The 22631-nt window shown below is 39.4% G+C and overlaps 1 protein-coding gene and 1 long non-coding RNA gene across 4 annotated transcripts in view; one reads left to right on the top strand and one right to left on the bottom strand.

The window, feature by feature from the left end:
* Positions 1 to 1844: 1844 nt before the first annotated feature.
* Positions 1845 to 22631, bottom strand: part of kcnh2b (potassium voltage-gated channel, subfamily H (eag-related), member 2b) — a 281282-nt gene continuing 260495 nt past the window's right edge. For both annotated transcript variants that reach the window (XM_054765236.1, XM_054765237.1), the window contains 9 exons: positions 17897 to 18149; positions 15737 to 15930; positions 15503 to 15605; positions 15244 to 15389; positions 14912 to 15056; positions 14658 to 14847; positions 12944 to 13049; positions 12673 to 12762; positions 1845 to 11558 (listed from right to left, as the gene is read on the bottom strand). In XM_054765236.1, the coding sequence (XP_054621211.1) occupies positions 11130 to 11558; positions 12673 to 12762; positions 12944 to 13049; positions 14658 to 14847; positions 14912 to 15056; positions 15244 to 15389; positions 15503 to 15605; positions 15737 to 15930; positions 17897 to 18149 (1656 nt within the window). In that variant the 3' untranslated portion in view covers positions 1845 to 11129. The remainder of the gene's footprint in view (positions 11559 to 12672; positions 12763 to 12943; positions 13050 to 14657; positions 14848 to 14911; positions 15057 to 15243; positions 15390 to 15502; positions 15606 to 15736; positions 15931 to 17896; positions 18150 to 22631) is intronic.
* On the top strand, positions 12221 to 14090 carry LOC129173909 (uncharacterized). Of its 2 annotated transcripts, none has more exons than XR_008567326.1 (3): positions 12221 to 12497; positions 13350 to 13479; positions 13921 to 14090. It is a non-coding gene; the product is annotated as an uncharacterized LOC129173909 (long non-coding RNA). The 2 variants fall into 2 exon arrangements; XR_008567325.1 differs by having other exon boundaries at positions 13685 to 14090.

Genomic DNA, 22631 nt, shown 5'->3' with positions numbered 1-22631 from the left:
AGGTTGTAAATTTACGAGAATAAAGTCGTACATTTCAGAGAAAAAAAGTCGTAATATAAAGTCGTAAATTCATGAGAATAAAGTTGGAAATTTACGAGAAAAAAGGTTGCAATATTACGAGAATAAAGTCGTAAATTTACGAGAAAAAAGATGCAGTATTACGAGATTAAAGTCGTAAATTAACAAGAAAAAAGTCTCAATAATACAAGAATAAAGTTGTAAATTTGCGAGAAAAAAAGTCGTACTATTATGAGAACAAAGTTATACATTAATTAGGAAAAAAGTAGCAATATTACGGGATTAAAGTTGTAAATTTACAAGAAAAAAGTCACAATCTTACGAGAATAAAGTCGTAATTTATGAGAAAAAAATCGTAATATTACGAGATTAAAGTCGTAAATTAACAAGAAAAAAGTCTCAATAATACGAGAATAAAGTTGTAAATTTACGAGAAAAAAAGTCCAATATTATGAGAATAAAGTCTTAAATTTACGAGAATAAAGTCATAAATTTACGGGGAAAAAGTCGTAATATTACAAGAATAGAGTCGCAAATTCACGAGAATAAAGTTGTAATTTTACGAGAAAAAAGTTGCAATATTAATAGAATAAAGTTGTAAATTTATGAGACAAAAAGTCATATTATAAAGAGAATAAAGTCATAAATTTACGAGAATAAAGTCGTACATTTCCGAGAAAAAAGTCGTAATATAAGTTCGTAAATTCACGAGAATAAAGTTGTAAATTCACGAGAAAAAAAGTTGCAATATTACGAGAATAAAGTCGTAAATTTGCGAGAAAAAAGTTGCAAGATTAAGAGAATAAAGTCGTTAATCCATGAGAAAAAAAGTCGTACTATTAAGAGAATAAAGTCATAAATTTACGAGAAAAAAAGTTGCAATATTACGGGAATAAAAACGTAAATCTATGAGGAAAAAAGTCACAGTCTTACGAGAATAAAGTCATTATTTATGAGAAAAAAAGTCGTAATATTACGAGAATAAAGTCGCAACTTTACGAGAAAAAAAGTCGTAATATTACGAGATCAGGTCGTAAGTTCACAAGAAAAAAAGTCACAATATTACGAGAATAAAGTCGTAATATTACGTGTCGGAGGGAAAGCTTTTCAGGAAAGAAGGAAACTTTCCTCTTGCTTCGGGCAAACTTTTATTTATAACGTGGCAGCAAAAAAGAGAAGTTGAGCACAAACAGATTAGCATGTGTTAGCATCATCTCACTTCCGCTTTCCTTACCCTGCCCCCTGCACATGCCTTTCCCTAGCTGTCTCAGGCAAAGTCTGTAACATAAAGTTACGAGTTTTTTCTCGTATATTTATGACTTTATTCTGGTAAATTTAAAACTTTATTCTCAAAATCTCAGATTACTTAAATACTCCGTCGTAACGGGCCTTGGCTTTGGGCAAAGATAACATTATGACTTTTTTTTCTCACAAGTCTGTGAGTTTTTTTTCTCATATTACAACTTTATCCTCGTAAATTTACGACTTTATTCTCAGTTTTTTTTCAATGTGGCATTAATATTCCGTCATTTATAAGCTATTTATCTGTTTAGAAAATGGAGAAAACACGGGCTTTTAATGACAACATCCAAATGTGAATTTTTGTAAGTGTCAACATGTTGAATTAGCAGTAACAGACACGGTGATGGCGTGGATTAAATAAACTCGCTTTCTTTCTACTCCTTTTCAGACACGTCGTATTGTGGAAGTGCAAACATGTGACGTCCCTAAATGTATCTTTGTTAAACATGTCCGAAACAAATCAACTCCGACCGATTATAGGCCACAATGATCATACCACACACACCAGCATTTGTTTTCAAAGATGTTTATTGAAATAAATATTTTTCTGAAATTGTATAAAGTTCAACCATTGATAATGCTATCACACAATCAGAACCTGGAGCTGCACCATTCCCCCCTTAAGTCTTTCCAAAAATATGATATGAATTAAGAATAACGATCTTTGCATTTCTCCATTAGCGAGTTCATCATTGGAATCGCTTCTGTATTCTAGGGACCGCCACTGAATATACATTATTATACATTTTAAAAACATGTTTTTTTGTCGTTTGTAATTGGAACGTCACACAACTTTCGGCCAAATTTGAACTGCAAATGCACGGGCAAACACAAATCAAATAGACATTCTTAAAGGTTGAATCCCTCAGCTGTGTGGAAAAAGCGGGGCTGTGTCTCAATTGGCGCACTTGCGTACTTACACTTGATTGTGTTCAGACACACTGACAAGCACTGTGGAAAGCAGTGCACTGTCAGTGTTGCACTCAACCAGGCCAAAATGGTGAGCGCGCAGTCCTGGACGCTTACAAGTTGTTAATATATAGTTGTAGCGGAACGGGAGGGACTACATTAAAGGGGAGCAACCCTTAGTGGTGGAAAGTAGTGTACAGGAGAAGAAGTAAATAATAATAATCATGGATTCGATTTTATAGCGCTTTTCATTCACTCCTCAGTCACACACTGGTGGTGGTAAACTACATCTGTAGACACAGCTTCCCTGGGGTAGTGTGATGGAAACGTGGCTCCCAATTGGCGCAGACGGCCTCTCTGACCACCACCATTCGCATCCATCCAGCCGAGGGTGACTGGGCGGAAGGAGCGAGGGTCAAACCGCCGACTGTCGCCAGTTGTGCACTCAGGAGCTACAGTAAGTACACAATATTGTTATTTAAGTGTACTGACGGAAGTATTCCATTTGAGACACATCCCCTGGTTTTGTCATAACTGAAGTGCACTTGATTTAACTTCCTCAATCAAGTGCTGGTAAAATACTTGGGGAACAGTCGAGCATGACTCCATTATGGTGCTTTGCATCCAAAGGTACAAATAAACAATGATATCGTATCATCTAATATCACTACGTTTGCAGCTAGTCCGTATCCCTTTCTTCCATGCTCTGGAAGTGTGATGTAAATATGTATATATAAATACGACTCCCCCGTAGGTGGGAAGATTTCCATGTTCCACTCTACACACAGTTTGCAAGCATACAGCAAAAGTCGGCTGTTTTGCACATCAAATCGTTTCATTTCTGCGAGATTTTCAGTGCAGCATGCAAGTAAAAATGTGCACAATAGTAAAAGTCTAGTTCGTCATCCCCTCACTTCCTCATCCACCATTTTTTTTCCCTCAACAGGGCGAGTTTTCTCATAAGAAATGAAGGGCAAACTTTATTCACGTAGTATATTTTCCTCTATAGTGTTCTGCATTTCAAAGCATGCCAAAGAAATGTTTCAGTTTCTGCATAGTGCTGGCTATACGAGTGCCAAAGTTCGATACCTTTACAAGTAGTACAAGTTGGTATGTACACACAAAACAGTGATGGAGTAGATCCAGTATTGTGTAAACCCCAAGTGCTGAAAATATCTACAAATACTTGGAACTCCTATGGAAAGCTGAACAAAAAGTATGGAAGAGCTAGCGAGGAAGTGTCTGGAAGAGTGCAAGCGTTTAAAGTGTGTGTATTTGTCTATTTCAATTAAAACACTCCGAAATCTCTTTAAACCCTGCAATAATTAAGCCTGGCTTATGCTAGGGGTGGGTGGATTGATCCAAGTATTGATAGTATTGAAGGTAGTATCAGTATCAGATCCATACTAGCATGAAGAGACGGGTTCTATTCTATTTTATTCCGTGTTTACTTTCACTATTCACTCACGGTGCAACCAAAAATAACAACACAACACACGGATGATATGGGTATTGACGCTTCCACACTAATATACCATATTTTCCAGACTATAAATCACACTTTTTTTCGTGGTTTGGCTGGTCCTGTGACTTATACTCCAGAGCGACTTGTATACAGGGTGGGCCAATAAAATGTTACCACTTTTTAATCATCTACAACTTTTTGAAATCAGAACTTATTGTATTTACAGATTTGTAACAGAAACATCAAATTAACATTTGACGCCAAAGGTTTCCCACTTTGTCTTTTGTTTTCTACACAGTTGAATAATTGATGACGTGTTCAATCCACGCTCCCCTTCTGTAGATTACAGCTGCGACACGTACACTGAAGTTTGTGATGACATTGCCACACATTCAGTCAATACAATACCTGAAGGAGAGCGTGTACTGCAACAACCCACAGACCATTGAGGCCCAGAAGACTAACATCCGTCAGGAAATTCGGAGAATCCCTCTTGAGATGTGTGGCAATGTCATCACAAATTCCAATGCGCGTGTCGCAGCTGTAATCCACGAAAGACGAGCGTGGGTTGAACATGTCATCAATTATTGAACTGTGTAAAAAAACAAGAGACGAAGTGGGAAACATTTGGTATCACATGTTAATTTGATGTTTCTGTTACAAATCTGCAATTACATTTTTTGAATAAGTTTTCATTTAAAAAATTAACGATCAAAAAGTGGTAACATTTTATTGGCCCACCCTGTATGTTTTTTTTTTCCATACTGACAGCCACAAGAGGGCGCTCTAGGCTTGTGTGCCAGTATCTGTTACTCCTATCATTTTTACAATATAAACATCAATTTATAAAGACAACTGAGAAAGATGGAAGACAAATGCCCCCCAAAAAGAAAACCATATTCTGCAGATTACAAGCTGCAAATAAACTAGTTACGTTAGTTACGTTAATAACTGTTCATATGTTACGTTAACATTCCACCTATTCACGTTACGTTAACAGACGCCTATTTAGCCTGTTGTTCTCCATTTTTATTGCCGTTCAAGATGAAATGTCTGTTCTTGGTCTCTGATTTTATGAAATACATTTCCCCCCCAAAAATGCGACTTATAGTCCAGTGCGATTTACATGTGTTTTTTCTTCTTCGTTGTGCATTTTTAGCTGGTGCAACTTATACTCCGGAGCGACTTGTAGTCCGGAAAATACGGTACATGCAAAACAATACCATAATATGTTAACTTATAACCCGCAAGGCATGCTGGGAACCCCCACGCACACACTCCCCCAGCAGGAAGTTACCCAGCATGCTTTGCGGGTTATACATTTGAGTAAAATAGTTTCGTTTTTTGCATGTGCATTAGTGTGTGTTTATTTTTATATGCACATGTGGTCTGTTTTGTGTGATTACGTTTTGCGTCTCAGGTTCCACAACGTTACCTGTTTGTTGTTTTTGGTTGCACCGTGAGTGAGGGATGTGTTTGCTTTGATGATCTCCTCTTAGCTTGTTTTAGAGTGTCAAAATAGACATTCAATAATGTGTATATATATTTTTTTTAATTAGAATTATTGTTTTTATTATAATAAATAACCACCCACGAATGGTATATAATAATAACAATAGAATAATGTATCAAAGAATGGCAGAAAACCATTAAAAGTATTGAAATACTTTTAAATATATATATTTAGATTTTTTTTTATGGTTTCCACCAATCATGAGTGGTCTGAGCTACTATATACTTTTTATATTTTTTGCCCGTTTATTCAAAATAATTCAATTATCGTCAAAAATGTCATCGGTATCAGTATTGGTATCAGCGATACTGGTCCTGCACTTGCTTGGGATCGGATTAATACAAAAAATTGCAGTGTTGCCCATCCTTAGTGGTGACTACAGAAGCATAATCCAGGCTTAATTACAGTTCCCAGTCCCAATCGGGGCGCCCTGTAGTGGCATAATATGCAGTATGCATTACATCAACTAATTCTCTAGCATTGAATTGTACACAAAGGAGGTCTACCTACACATACAAGGTCTTATAGAAGAAGAGAATAACCACATTCTAGATTTGAGGTCATAGTTCTGAATGTAAAGTTTACAGTTCAGGCCACTAGGTGACGTGTTGTACATAAATAAAGTCAAATAAACACTCGCTACAGTACATGACATGGCAAGGAGAGCCCAACGTCTAACAAGACCCGCACTAACTTGTAAAAAACAAAAAAATAACAAGATGTACTGGCTGTTTAATGTTGGTTTGGGACGTGTCAGACACACAACACATACTTAATAAATGATTCTCAGTATATGAAAGCATCTCTGTGCTTTTCTTGGGGCAAGGCATCATAAATAAGCCAAATAGAATATAATAGCGGCTAAAAGAGGAACTACTTTTGGTTGGTGTCGCCTAGTCTTGTTAGAATGTTCACATTTTTACACAAGCTGCTGATGAGAAAATGAATCAAATGTCATAAGCACTTCTCACTAGAACTAACTTGACCTTTGTAAGAATTTTACAAACATGCTGATGACATATATTTTCACCTCAATGTAAAAACGCTCAAGACCGATGGCGTAGTCTGTGGTCGACACGAATCAAGGCACACACGTTTAACTCAAAAGAGCACATTAAATGTGCTAAAATATGTTCTATGCAGCTTTGTGCTTGACCTGGACTCATTTAGTCCCAAAGTGATGTCTAGGAAACATTTTGGAGTGGATGTCATGTGACAGTTATGTGACTATCCCAGGCTCTGCTTTCCCCAGAATGGCTGTGTCAGCTAAGCTAGCTAGCTCACTTCCAAAAGCTTATTTTTTTACCGTTGAAGATTATTTTAAATTAATTTAAAATTTCTAATCATTTAATAAGGTGATAAATGTTACAGTTAAACTTGTATTACTATATTTGATGAATGAATTCATATAAAACAAGCGGCAAACCAGTTTTAGTGGTTGTCATGTGACATTCAGGCTATGCTCTCCCCAAAATGGCTGTGTCAGGTAAGGTAGCTAATTTCCAAATCATTATTTTTTGCCATTAAATATATATTTTAAAGCAATTGTAATGCTTTAATGGGATGACAAATGTCACAATTATTTAAAACAAGCTACAAACCAGTTTTAGGGGTTGTCATGTGACAGTTATGTCTCTAGGAAATGGCTTCCCCAAAATGGCCGTGTTTCAGGTGCGCTAGCTCATTTTCAAAAGCTTATTTTTTTTCTATTAAAGGTCACTTTAAACAAATTTAACAATTCTAATGCTTGATTACTGATATTACAATTAAACTTGTATTACTACATTTCCTAATGAATTCATATAAACCACGCTAAAAACCAGCTTCAGTGGTGGTCATGTGACTTTTATGTGACTATCCCAGGAAATGGCTTCCCCAGAATGGCTGTGTATCAGGTAAGCTAGCTAATTTGCAAAAGCTTTTTTTTTTATATTAAAGTCCATTTTAAACCCATTTAACAGCTGTCATGCTTTAATAGGGTGTTGAATATTTAAATTCAACTGTTTTTACTATATTTCGTAAATGAATTAATATAAAACAAGCTAGTAAAATATCGCTATTGGGCTTTTAGCTTTAAAATTGTAATGTTGTCAGATTAGCAACCCAAACTACGCCACTGGTCAAGACTTCATCTTAAACCCAAACAACTTCTCATTTCTTTAGAAGTTTTGAATCACACCTGAGATGAAAATATACGTCGTTCACTACGCTTGCTTTGGTTCACGACTAAAGTGCACGTGTAGAAAGCATGACTTTGAACTGACATGAATGAAAACGTGATCACAATAAAGTAGCGTTTTCAGCAGTTCAAACTGATCTCCGCATTAATAATGTTGCTCACTTAATCTCTAAATATTGACTTTGAGAGTGTTGCATGAGCATCAGCTAGGTCAGGGGTGTCCAAATTTTTCCACAGAGGGCCTGCACATGTAACGGATGCTTAGCTGTGCAATACCAGTGGTTTGGGAGCCTGGTTTTAGCTTAAATGTGGTGGGCCGCCACATATAAATGAACGTATGGGAAACACTATCTTTAATAATGATTTTTTTTATTATTACAACAGGCAGAGGGCTCATAAAACATACCTGTGGGCCGAAAATGGCTTCCAGGCCGCACTTTGGACACCCCTGAGCTAGGTTAATCACATAAAATCATTAACTCAAGAAGAAACATGATTACACATTGAAAACAAAAACAATGAAATAATCCACTGAGAAATAACAATTAAACAACCAAATAAATAAACAAAAGCTTCGACCAGCAAGCAGCAGGATACAATCTTTAAAACTACAATAATTAAAGGGGAATTACACCAGTTTGTTGACTCTATTTTCATGAATCGGTTGAGTTGTCAGACAAAGAAAAATGAACCAAAGGACACATTCCTGAGTCTTTAAAAAACATCTGCACTGATTAAAATCTAAAGTGCTAAAACATGAATGGAAGGAAGTGTTTGGGCTGCTACAAATGTGTTTAAAGGACTATTGCACTAGAGGCTCATTACTTCATGCACAACATTTTTGGGAAGACAAAGCATTGGAGGAGCATTGGGGTGGTGTGTGGATGGAAAAAACAAAAACAAAAACATCATTATTTACTTATATTTCCGATTAATCACTAACCTACTATATCACTTTTTGAACCCCATAATATTTTTTATTATTTGATGTAGTGCATGTTGGTATTTTTTATGACAACAGCACTGACACTGAAAATTCACGTGTCACTTTTACACACATATAACGGCAGTGACATTTTTCAGTTGTAATGAAAGCAGATTGATGAAATTGGGAACCTATTTCACTCTGATTCGATTCCTTCTATGATTATCATTATTATTATTATTATTGTTAATAGGGGTGTAACGGTACATCCACAGTGGATCCCCCGCACATTCACGATTCAGCATTCACAAATTTCTGGTCAAAATGTTTACATTTTTTCTCTGAAAATACGCCGTTTTTCTTCAGAAGTCACATCTCATTCACCCTAATTCAGTAAGAATTTATAAATACATGGTAATACCGGTAGAATGTACAGCATACACGTACCACTGTTGAAAAGCTTACAATGTTTACATATTTGTCTTTATGCTTCACTGATGTTTGCTGTTGCTGTGAGATGCACAAGTGAAACTTATGTATATAAGACTTCTACACCATGACACCAATTCCATCTGTTCGTCGGTCATCTTACATTATCATTCATTAGTGGTGAGTAGTCGGGAAGGGGGGGTCTCAGTTACTCGCAGATTTTCGCCATTCGCAGGTGGCCTTAGAATGTAACCTCCATGAATCTCTGCGGCGAGCTACTGTATCTCCATCCATCCGTTTTCTTCCGCTTATCCGAGTCTGGGTCGCGGGGGAAGCAGTCTCAGTAAGGAAGTCCAGACTTCCTGGTCTACAGCCACCTTTTCCAGTTCCACCGGTGGAGACATAGAGGTGTTCCCAGGCCAGCTGTGAGACATAATCCCTCCAGCATGTCCTAAATCTGCCCTCAGGGCCTCCTCATGACAATAAGTGAGGGTGGGAACGTAGATCGACCGGTAAATTGAGAGCTTCGCCTTCTGGCTCTGTCTGGCTGCGCCGATTTGCCTGTCGATCGCACGCTCCAGGCTTCCCTCACTCGTGAACAAGACCCCGAGATACTTGAACTCCACCTGGGGCAATACCTCACTCCAAACCCGAAGAGTGTAATTCACCCTTCTCCATCTGAGAACCATGGCCTCAGATTTTTGTGTTAACAGAGCTGTTAAAACAAAAGCGAACCCGGTACTGAATTGAACCGAACCATGAACTTTAAACCGAGGAGGTACCGTTACACCCCTAGTCAGAACTGAGTCAGTGCTGAATTTGAATGAATTTACAGTGTGCTTTTTGCAGCAAGCGTCCGCTTTTGCACATACATTGGATTTTTCTTTCACCGTATTTGTGAAGTGGCATTGCGGTCACCCTGTGTGTCCGAGAATCGGCATACCGGCATATGTTAGCATGTTTAAGGCAAGGAAACGATGCTTGTGTGAGAAAACTGCAAATTCTGGGACATTATACGGTTGTACTGAAAAGTCTTGGGCAGACTCAGATTTGAACTTCCCGTTAAAGGGATTTTACATGTGCTGTCTCGATCTACACACACACACACACACACACACAAAAACTGCCTCTAAAACCAGAAAACGTATTTGCCTTGAAAAAATGAGTCCAGTGACCATATACAGGCGGTGGAGCAGACGTACTGAGCCATGATCTGCAAACTAAAAAACAAAAATGAGAATACAAACACACACATAAAAGAACATAATAATATGAATAAAATGAAAGCACGCTCACTCATGTCTTCTTGCCAGTGCATATAGTACTGTATATAGATTCATGGCGCATTCTTCTTGTCGTAAACTTGTATATTTACGTACAGTATATGATGATTGCTATGTACAAGATAAAGCATTCTGGGTGCTAAGGTGAAAAACAAAAACAATGGACCAGTGAAATCTGAGGTAGCAAATTCAACAATGAACTCAACAAACTCGAAGCCTACAGAGTTAAAAAACTGGGATGCCATGTTTGTTTACGTATTTTGTTTTGCCAGGTGTCTGTGACGCTGCCTAGGCTTGCCGTGTGTTTGTCACCAACTAGCAAAATCTCCACAATTGTTCAGGTAGGGCAACTGATATGTTCATCAAGAAAATGCATGGCTTTATAACCCTCCAGTTCCCACCCCTGAAGTGCACACCAACCAGCCAGTCAAGTGTGCTCTTGGGAAGCGCAGGGGTTGGGGCATTATCTCCACCTCTTGGCGCGGGACATCAGGGTCAAGGAACCGATGACAGAAAGGAGACAGCAGGTTTCCTGTTAGGCCAGCTAACACCAAATTTTTACCAACCAGTGAGTTTTCGGAAGCGCCACTGACACATAGAGTAGAATAATTGTTTTCAGTGCAAGACATGATGGCTACTTGTTTCATTCCATTAGTATTCTGTCTGCTGCTTTTGTCTTTGCCTGTCCTCAATAAGTCATCCAAGACTGGATTCAGCAGTAAAGGGATACTCCTAAGGTCGAGATACTCCTATAGGATTGCAGTCATTTGATAGTGTAAAATGATGTCACTCTCAAGCTCCATTTGGGTCGCGTGTCAGAGCTCCTCTCTGCTCCATTTGGGTTGTTGATTAAAGGTTTTACTGTTGGAGAGTTATGAAAGCTCTTCAAAAGGGAAGAATCATGGAAGAGGAAAAATGACAGAGGCATTAACCCTACTTTACCCAGAGGTTTACCGAACGATCCTTGCAATTGAGGGCATAAGGAGGGAGTGGGAGTCGTTGGTGATAACACTCTCAAAAGTTCCATGAGGCTCCAGTAGGATACAACAACTCCTTCATTCCCTGTCGCCATAGATCCTTCCCGTTTTCTGTTCATCACCGGTTCCTTAGCTCTCTCCTGGGTCAGAGCTGTGTCTCTGTGGTGTCCGTGAGTCCAGAGGTGTTTGTGACTCCTGAAGAGACAGCCTCCTTTGAGTCATAGACTCCTGGGAAGATAGCCCCGCTCCACCTGTTTGCTCAACCCCAGCCCCGGTACACAAACTTGAACTAAATCCCAACCCTGTTCTAAAGCTAGGGCCCATTCCAGATTGTGAACCCAATCCTGCACTATAATCTAAATCTACACCTACTGCTGGTCCTGAAATAGCTGAACCCCCAGTTCCTAGTCCAAGCTCAAGCTCCAAATGTTGTCCTAAGTTGTCCAGTCCAGAGGAAGAGATCTGGTTCTGGTTGGTGTTTATCAAAGGTGAGTCCTGTGGCTCTAGAGATTCAAGTGACTTGGCTGGAAATTCTTCAAAATCCTGAGAATCCAATATCTGTGGGTAAATAGAGAAAACGGTCAATAAGACTGAATGCATGTGTCCGTCCACTCATTCATATTCTACCGCTTATCACGTTTGGGTCGCGGACTGGTTTAGGGCAAAAGACAGGCTTCACGCTGAACTGGTCACCAGTCAACTGCAAGGTAATTGTGAATGCCAGATGCATGAAAGTCAGCAATGTGAACCACTGTATTACTAATCCGTAAAAGGTTGAATCGAGGCAACATCTTGTTTGTTGAACCAACTGGACTCTTTTTGCTGCTTCATCCAACTGGAAGAGTCTAGTTGCCTGGCAACTAGCTATTAGTAATATAGTGTCCGTGTAGATTCTCAGTCATTGTAATCTATAAAAGGTTGAATTGACTCTTCTTATTGGTTGAACCAACTGGAATCTTCTTGCTGATTAAACCAACAAGAAGAGTCCAGTTGCCTCGATTCAGCCTTTACGGATGACACTGACCTGGATGACTGAGAATCTGCACAGACACAATATGACTAAAAGCCAAACCTAACTACATCTGCCTGTGTTTTCTTTTTGCTTGGTTTGAAATACAGTGGAACCAGTTTAAGTCAACATCCCTCAGACTGGCTAACTCCTGTAGACACAAGATAACCGAAAATGGAAGAATAGCAGAGTTAGTAGTTAATATACTGTATGATTGTAAATCATCACTGAAATTACAACAGGTAATCGTAGACGATCCGTTGACATGTTCAAGAATACCATCCTTATCCTTGATGATGGTTCGTGATGGTTGCTTGGACCAGACATGCAGCCACTCAATGTTTTTACAATGTCTAATTTCATTTCACTTTTAATTTTCACTTCCCTTTTCTTTCATGCACTGCAACCAGAAGAGTCTGCCTCACACTTTGGAGACATAGTGGATATTAAAGTAAAAAAAACCCTCAAAAGAACAAAATGACGTAGGGGTAAGCTCTGCTCCTTCCTACCCCTTTTCAGACATGTTTAAACATGTGATGTACTTCAATGTAATGTTTTTAAGCATGTTTTAATAAACTAAAATGTTACTATTACCAAATACAGCAACACCAAATTAAACAGGAAATAGCAACAAACATGAAGCATATACAACTACTGTTTTACCTGTGATAGAGAGGCCAGGGTGTTTGTCTCAAGTGGTGTACCAGGCGGAACCAGTTTCTCTCCAGGACCTGGAGCAGTGGACGGGGAGGCCTGCGAGGGGGATAACCTTTTACTTGGCAACATTTAAACGGAACGCGTGGCACGCTTGGCATGTTTTAGTCTTGTGCCAATTACTATTACTATTACTATTACTATTACCATCCAGCCTTAGGCCCATGGCAGGCATTATGCATAATGTGCACACATGTGTACCGTGTGTGTGCGTTCCTACCTGAGGTGGTGATGATACAGCACTATAGGCAGGTGGCACCAGAGCCATCTGTCTTTGCAGCAACTGCATGATCGCTCCAATATCTGCTGACATGCGACTCTCCAATCTGCACAGCATTGATTGATCAATATTAGGTACGCCTACATTTTGGTTACTTTCCTTGTTTCACATGAGAATAATTATTAGACATGCCTCTCAGTATGATGATATGATAATAACTAAATTTATTATTTAATAATAAACATATTGTGAGGGTCGAGAATTTCGTGACACTGTTGATTAAACATCAACACACCAAACCTCGAACTCTTTCATAATCAAACCGTTACACTTCACATTTCCACTTCATGAATTTTATTTTGTAGTTGTTGCCTACCACTCGTTCTGTATTGCGTTTCCTCTGCAGATTCCCTGATTTCCAGTGAGAGGCGTAACAACAAGGCACACCTGCAGCTGCTTGGCAATTATTGCCGTTCTTAAGCACAGTGACTGCAGCAGGAAGAAGCCGGATCGTACCATCTGCTACCTTAAGTGCGGTGAGAGTTAGTGCTTCCCCGTCCACTTCCACTTCCACTTCCACTTCCCTATGGTCAAGTTTTGCTCTTATTTGGCTTTCACTACCTCCTCCTACAGTATGATTTATGTTTTTTTAAGTTGACTTATGTGTGTCTTCCTGCTTTGCCACATTGTCCCATCTCAGCAGCCTTATGAAGCATATCTGTTCTTTTCGTTCTTTGTTAGAGTGGAATCCGGTTAGGCATCCCTTCGCCAATCGACATCCCTTCGATTGGCTGACTCACGTTGACATAAGTGATTGTTGACATAACCGAAACTAGCTATTGCTTGCACATTTACTTGTGACTACGGCCAGAGTCATAACGAGTGTGGGTGATAATAAAGGATTTTTTAACCTACGGTGGCTTGTTCACATTTTTCCCCTCCATTTGTACAAAATTGAAATGGTGCATTTTGTCAAGTTGCGGAAAGGAGGATGAAACAACAGCTGAAGTCTACCAAGAAAGGACCTTTGGTGTTATGCCGAAGGTTTGGAGGTAAGTGGCAGTTCTTTTCTTGTTGCCCCTGCGTTGATGACGTTTAACAATACTACAACACATGTCTACATAAACCAGTGCTTCTAAAATAGTCGGACGGGTCCCCCCCGCGGCGTGACAGGGAGAGGCAGGGTAGACTTTAAGTATTAGTGCACACCCGCCAACATGTACATGAATTTGTCGTACTCCGCATGCAATATGATCCCCGGATACGCTTGTAGTCTTCACTGCTCTCCATTTTGTTGCATTTCGCTGGTTTCAGTTTCAAGTTCAGTCTATACAGTACAGATACATACTGTACATAGATATCAGTTTCTCAATAGTATTTCAATTCGGGGAGGCATTTCTGTCCTCCACTGGTGGCATGACGAAACATTGTTGAGAACCACTGACATAAACGGACCATTTTTTCATAGAAATGACCCCTTTTGGATCACTAATTTAATGTCGACAAAAGCCGTTGACCATGTGTGACTACATCGACCTAAGTGCTTTTAGTTTTCTTGCACCATCACTTTGTTAGCCTTGGCTTTGTGCTTTTACCTTACTGTTTATCTGGACTTTGCCGCTTTGTGTGAGCTGTTATTAAAAGACGCAAACCGTCCCACAAATCCCTAAAGTGAAGTAATGGAAATATGTTTCACATCCGCAGCTGTGTATACCTATTAAGTTGTTTCTGCAACAGGTCCAGGCGTGTGTCCAGCTGGTTGCGTTGCTGGCGGCTCAAGCTGTGCAAAGGTGTGCTGAGGGGTGGGGGAGAAGCTAGGCTGCAGCTGGGAACCTCCTGGTACTGACCACCCCCTCGACTCTCCCCCCAGAAACTGAAGATATTGGACACACCTGAGAGTGCACCTGGATAAGGAGGACGTATGTAAGCAAATTCTACTATAGATCCAGTGAAATGATTCTATTTTACCTGACAATGCGTTGCAAGTGTTGCCGGTCTTGTGTTCTCCCTCCACATCCGTGCTCTCAGAGAAGTTTTTGGTTGTTCCCTGCCCATGAGGGTTCTCCAACATTGCAGATGAAGGAGTAAGGCCAGTTACAACTGATTCCTCTCCCTGTCAGAGCAGATAATTCCAATGAGTGTGTATATTATGCAGTGTCTTTGTCGACCAACTCATCAAGTCCTGGTCCACCGTGTTCTTATTAAGTCCACGGTCCAAGTCAACAGTCCAAGAGGCTCCGACTTAAAATGGGTTCCACTGTATTTATTAAGTATTTACAAATGATAAAACAATGACGTACCTCATCACCACTGGAGTGCGAAGACACTGAACTCCGATACTGCCTCTTAGGTGCCTCCTGGCGTTTTTGGTTGTGAATTGCTTCCCTCTCTCTTCTTCTATTCACAGACTTGTGGGTCTTTTTAATTTCGCCGGCATCTGCATCATCTGCTCAGGGAACCACATATTAAGATTGAGGGGCGATATTATGGAAAAAGCGTTGTTGAACAGCATGTGTCGTTGGCTACAACAAATACTGCAGTTCAAATAAGGTCAGGTACCCTTCTCTGTGCGTCGCCGGAATGATAATTTGCGTCTGCGTAATTTGTTGAAGCCCCCGCATTTGGACTCATCACTGCTGGGAGAGCCTGGGATCATGTTGGTCTGAAAAGAGGCAGTCGGTATTTTATAAGTACTGTGATTATTAGAAACTAAGAACTTTCATTTTGCATCAGAGTTAAGTTAAACTCTTAACCTCAGGTGGGTTTTTTTTCTGTTTAGATGACAAAACTCACATCGCGGAGATTGAAGGTAATTTCCAGGTTGTTCCAGAAGTGGTCTGCAAATTCAGGATACATATCCAGCACCTCCAGAACATCTTCTCGGAATATTTTGTGCAGGTCGCAGTAGGTTAGAGCCCTCACATCTGCATTGGATTTACCAGGTCGAGCGTACAGGTTGATTGGCTCTCCAAATATGTCGTTCTTTCCTGGTAATGGTAAGCAGAGAAACATTTGTGAAAACAATGCAACTCACTGTGATACTGTAAATGTAACAGGCTATTTCTTAGGTATGCATGCATGTCTAATGCAGGGCTGTCCAAAAGAGCCGTATACAGAAAAAAGGATGGATGAGGGGGGCCACTTTGATACATTTTGTGCATTAAAGATGCTAAAAGCAATCCATTGTAGTTCAGTATGCTAAGCTATCTGAACAAAACGTCCACATCTTAGCTGTGTGTCATAGGTGACAATGCGGTCTAATAATATATATTTCACAGTTTCATATGTATAAATGCACTTATTTTTTAGATTTGATCGGCTCACCCTTGCTCACAAACACATGATCAGACTGTCTAGTTACAGCACTGCACCGTTGATGGCATTATTACTGTGCGTAGTTGCAAGTTGTGCTTCACTTTGGAAGCGATAGCCAAGAACAAGCGGACAGATGGTCATCAAACAGGATGACAATCTTAAACATCACAACAACTCTAAACATCACGACACGTAACAGGTTGGTGACCTGGGTTCTTATGGGTTGAAGCCTTTTGCTACTTTCCTGTGTTAGTTACAGCAAAAAGACACCCATTCACCAAACATAGAAATGACTTTAACTCTAAATTTGGCCAGTGTATGAATTATTTGACTGGGGAGACCGTTAGTTTTCATTCTCACTGGATTGCACTTTATACTGCTAACATGAAGTTTGTCAACTAACCAGCAGAGGGCGCGTGCACTGCACATTTTAATGCTGTCAAACAATAGTCTACTAAACCAGACCCTCAAAAGATTTTGCAGTCGTACCAATTCTCGCAAATTCAACCAATCCGTGCAAATTATGCTTGACCGTGCAACTTTGTCCAATCCCCACAACTTCCATGCACATTTTGACAAGTCATCGTCACTTTTGCCCATTGAGTTTGTCTGTGAGTAGTGCTCAAATGTGCACAACAGCGTTCTAACCAATAACAAAAAAAATTGTTATCGCAATTTTTGGGAAAAAAACATGAATTTAAGATTGCAGCGATATCAAAAAAGGCCCGCAAAATCCTGGAGTAAATGCTAAGCTATTCAGTTGCACTCAAATTATTCAACCCCCAGTGTAAATTAGTCTGATAAATTTTCAGTAGTTTCGGAATAAACAAATGAAAAAAAACAATAAACCAGCTAAAGACTATTATTGTCTATATACTATATTGGAACTGACCACCTGTAAAATTTTTGCAAATAAATGCACAGTTGATCCCTTGCATATTTGCACATTTTTTATGAAAACATTTTTTTATTTGTGGGAAAACCCCACCACTGTGTACTTTTAAAGTCCATGAGGCTGTTTTTTTAGAAAGAAATTCACATCATTAATCCTATATTGGTAAAACTTGACTTTAACAGCAAGTAATCAGAGGCAAATCTTAACTTTTCTAAGGATATGTTCATGGGTATGCAATGAATTAGCTTGATATTACGCCCATTCACAGGAACCCATGCACACACTTCCCCAGAAGGAAGTTACCCAGCATGCCTTGTGGGTTAAAATGACTATACAAGAGTATTGTTTTGCATGTATATTTGTGTGGAAGGGTTTATTTCCAGACCTGAATAGTCAGTGTGGGACACTTGCATTGTGCGCTCCACATTCCACAGCTTTGTTTGCACCATGAGTGACGGTGGTGTTTGGTTTCATAACCTCCTGCCAATTCATTGTAAACAGAGAGTAGTTCCTCAAGCAAATTGATGTTAACAGTAGCGCTATAGGTGTAACCTAGGCTTGCTTAGAGTGTCAAAAATAGACATTTTAATGTGCGTCTCAATTACTTTTTTGTCATTCGCAGGTGGTCTGAGAGCGAAACACCTGCAGATAGCAAGGATCTACTGTAATTTTCAGTGAGGGTTCAATGATTTGGAGTGAAACACTTTAATTTGAACACCAACACAAGTTTTAGGAAGATTTACCTAGTATGGCGACCACAACATCTCCTCTTAGTATCTCGATGGATCCTCTGGATATGAAGTAGAGCGCAGTGAGGACGTCCCCGGCGTGGACAAGCGTGTCTCCCGGCGGTGCGTGGGTGGTCTTGAACTTCATGGCCAACGCCCTGAGGCAGCCCTTGGTGGAGCCTTTAAAAGCCTTACAGTTCTGCAGCAAAGTCCGGTTCAGATGGAGACAGATGTCCGCCTGGAGACACTCTGGAAAACCTTTTAACACCTGGGGATAGGTCGGGGCGGGTGGAGGGAATGGCAAAATAGGACAAGATGCAGCAAAGAGAAATGACGGGAGGAGGACAGAGTCAGGTAAGCAAAGGATGAGATGATTTCCAGATAAAAGGGAGGAGATCCGAGGAGGTGGAAAAAGGGGAGCGTAAGGAGGAAGCGACAATGGGAAGGAAGGAAGGTTAAGAGGTGTTAGAAATACAGTAGTTGAATCGATAGAGGAAGGTTACATCAGTATGGATACATGCCATTAGCAGTATCAGTGAAGCTGATACACGTCACTGATCATATTTGATAAATAATAAACTCACAGCTTCGTTATTGGTGATCACTCACTTTCCATGACACCCAAAGAGTTTTCTAAATACTGTACTTTTCAAACACAAGGGCCCAAAATGTCCTAACATGTGTCTTATGCAGCTTTGTGTTTGACTTGAGCTGCTTAAGTTCCTAGGAAACATTTTGGAGTGGTTGTCATGTGACTCTCCCAGATGTGTATCAGCATGTCTCACTTGTGAGTCTCACTGAGCATTATAGTAACATTACTGACAACTAGTGACCAGTGTGGACCTGACATTTCTTCAACGTCTGTGCCTTTTGAATGCCTTCTATTTGTATTTTAGTTCATCAAAGGCATTTTTATACTAAAAATTATTAATTTAGGAAAAAAAACATATACAGTTTACTCAAATATGCATGTTTTTGACTAATAATAGGCCGTATTCAACCACAAAACGGCATAATTTATTAAGTAATGTATTTGTGGAAAACCCTGATAGAGGAAAACCACGAAAAAGTGTCGAGGGACGACTGTATGTAACATCACACATCTTTGACATTAATTTGTAGTACATTCAAATACTTTAACTCCATATGTTCCACTTTGTCTGTGGTATATCCACCATCATTCTACTTTAAACACAAAAGGATCTTCTTGTGGGTGAAGCGGCACGGAGATGACTGTCTGTTACTTCATGACCTCACGCTGATGACTGCAGAAATGTATGTCATCCACAAAGCGGAAAAACAAACACAGTGTTGCGCCATTGTTTTCTTTTGTTACGTTCTGCCGCGAGGGTGGTTTGTGTTGTTAAAGTTATTCAATGTTTCACTCAAAAGGACATGCATCAGCAGTTTGGGAGCCTTTAACAATGCATGTGCTTTTATTTCTTGAGGTTCACTTCAAAAAGAGGCAGGAACAAACTTTGCAGGTCCGTAGAGTGTTATTAATGTGAAGAACAGGTGCAATTTTAATGACTTTGCTCCAAGCAGGGGAAGCCGCGGCCCTTTTAGGGGGCAACAATGGACCTCTCATAACGATCTGACTGTGACTGAACAGAGCACACGAGTACACTAAACACCCACGTGACATCCCTCCTCCTCCCGTTGTTCTCCCTTTCATCTAGCTCAAGCTGCTTTATTCATTTCAACCTTCATTGGGCGCCCTTGTCATCTCACCACGTTTCTCTCTCGTCATCGGTCTCCGGACGCTCTTTTCACTTTTCATCACAGTCGGGCCGCCGTGTTTGCTGAACTCACTGTTTGTACATTCTGTGACACCAGTGGTCCAGTAATCATAATCATCCACTCTTCACGCGTCCCACCCCTTGGAATCATTATCAAATGGCCACGGGCTTGCTTTAAAGACATCTAAACATGTCGTTTTGTGTTTTTACAGCATATATGCTGTACATTTTACCTGTATTATTGCGTATTCATACATTATTACTGACTTATGGTGATTGAGAAGTGTTTTCTGCAAAAAGAGGCATATTTCCAGAGAAAAAAATATATTTTTTTACATAAAATCTGCACATTTGCAGGGCCATGATTGCTGAGCGGTGAATGTGCTCATGTTCACTCTGATTGCAAACCCACGCTCCCCCCATTCCTCATCAGAATAAAAGTCATTAAAGTAAACATTCCCGAATTTACCTTCTTGCCACACTATGCTTAACTGAAACCCGTATGGAACTAAATAATCATCTCATTGAGCCTCATCCAACCATTTACCCTGCACTTGAATGGCTCACTTATTATACCAAAATCACAATAATTAAATATTGTGTTAAATGAGAGCTAAAGCCGACACTTGATTGATGTTTTTATGTTAGTAAGTGCATATTGTTAGACATTGATTGATTCAATTCAAGGGCATACCTAATTATGCTTAAAGGAGAATGGATATACTGTATCACAGACCAAATGGAGCATGTTTTTTTTCTAAAATACTACTTATTAATGTTAGATATGTGAAATATTTGAAAATAACTTGACACTTTTTGTGCCCTACTACGCCCAACTACAGTATATGACAGCCTATTAAATCAGGGGTGTCCAAACTTTTTCGGAGGGCTACATATTGAAAAAGAAAAGATGCCAGGGCCACTTTGATATTTTCTGTATGTAAATATTTTAAAACTGCATCACAGCTTTGTGATATATAGGTGAAAAACCGTATTAGAATGAACTTCAGTTTTTACTCTTTTACCATTTTTGCTGTTTTTTTTTGAAAATTTTCTTTTCATAATACTATTACTTTATTCCCGTGATATTTTGGCTTTATTCTCATAATATTATACCTTTTTCCCCAACCAAATTTTCCAAAAATTACAACTTTATTTTGTTTTGTTTCTCATAATATTATACAATTTTTAAAAAGTAACACATTTTTTCTTTAATATTTTAAACGTAAGCTATTGAAATTACATTATTTTATTATCCTGATAATATTACGATTTTGTAGTCATAAAATTGCAACCTTTTTTGTTTCACGTAATATTCAGACTTTATTCTCCTAACATTATAACTTTTCCCGCAACCTAATTTTCCAAAAATTATAGCTTTATTTGGTTTTTTTCTTGTTTGTTTCTCATCTTATTTCGACTTTAAAAATAAAATTCAGCATTCTTTAATCTTTAATCTTTAATATTCTTCTTTAATGTTTCAACTCGATGCTACTGAAATGATCATTTTTCCTCATAAAATACAAATTTATTCTTGTAAAATTATGTTTTTTATGTTAGATTACAACTTTTTTCTCTTAATATTTTGACTTTACGCTTGTAAAGTTACTGATGATTTTCCCATTTTTTCAGTTTTTTGTCGTTTTCTTGTTAAATTATATAAGTCACACCTGTATTTGTTCTTAAACCTGACTGGACGGTAATAGATAAACACATCTCTTTCACCGTAACTGTTAGAAAGCCCACAATTTGTACTTGTTTATGTCTTTATGCTTCACTGATAATGTTTTTCATCAAGCGTCTGGCCTCAAACCCGGCTGAGCACAAGAAAATGGTTACTGGAATTACAACAGGCAAGCGGTGTGGATAATGGAACACCTTCGCTAGCCTGCTAGCCTCCATGAAGGCCTGACAACCAGGCTGAAGGCTACAGCGTGAGTCCGATACCATCTGGTCATGGATCATCTTACATTATCATTCATTAGTGGTGAGTGCCTGTACATTTTATACTTTAAATGTGTTTCATAAATGCGTGAGGCATATTTACAGTCTTCAACCTGTATTGTGTCGCAAGTGGACAACGGCAATTGAAGAGAGAAGGGGAGGGTTCTCGAGCTGAATCGAATCCAATCATGACAGCAATTCTTGAAAATGTTGATTCAAAACCGAAGGAGAACCCCAACGCCAAGCGAGCAGAAGTGTTTGGAGTCAAAAATATACTTTTTTATCAGGGTATCAATCACCTGCGGGTTTTTCGTCATTCTCTAGTGGTCCTGGGAAGGTCAAGCACGAAGCTGTGCAGGACACACTTTTATGACATTTAAAGTTTTGGGGGTTTTAATGGATTAACTAAGACGAGGGGGGGAAAAAGTGAATGAAATTGGATTGAAAGATGTTTATAATCAGCTTGTGGATGTAAAGATGACATCAAATCAAGTGGAACGCACTTGTGTCAGCAGAACTGAGCTAGGTGACATGTTTATGGTTGCAGTTGTGTGCGTTTATGCATCGCGCGCGCGCGCGTGTGTGTGTGTGTGTGTGTGTGTGTCCAGTGTCACAGCTGCGTCAAAGCAATCTTGCCAGTGGTAGCGAGCAGAGGACATCGACTGGGATGGAACATCCCTTTTGCTGTGACTAACAGAGTTCAGGCAGAGTTCGCCCGTGTGTGAGTGAGTGTACCGGCATTCATCGACAGGTGTGATGCTTACATGTTCAACACCACGCTGCCTCTGTGCTCAGCGCAGTTGAATTACTTGATCACCGGTCATGCATGTTTCACTTCCTCCTCATGTGTGGGGAATGATTGGCTGCAAGCGAAGGAGAGTGTGGATCGTCTTGTCTCAGCACTGCCAACTAGGGGTGGGCAGATCGATCCGAATATCGATAATATTAACACCAATGGGAGTATCAGAATTGGATCGATGCTTTTTCTTTTCAGTTCTGTTTATTTTCCCAAATATCTGTTTTTGTTGTGTTGTTTATATTATTACATCATTGACATTGTCACATAT

The sequence above is a fragment of the Dunckerocampus dactyliophorus genome, chromosome 21, assembly GCF_027744805.1.
Source record: "Dunckerocampus dactyliophorus isolate RoL2022-P2 chromosome 21, RoL_Ddac_1.1, whole genome shotgun sequence".
NCBI lineage: Eukaryota > Metazoa > Chordata > Actinopteri > Syngnathiformes > Syngnathidae > Dunckerocampus > Dunckerocampus dactyliophorus.
Note: the sequence above shows the minus strand (reverse complement) of the source record. Positions and strands in the feature narration are given on the sequence as shown.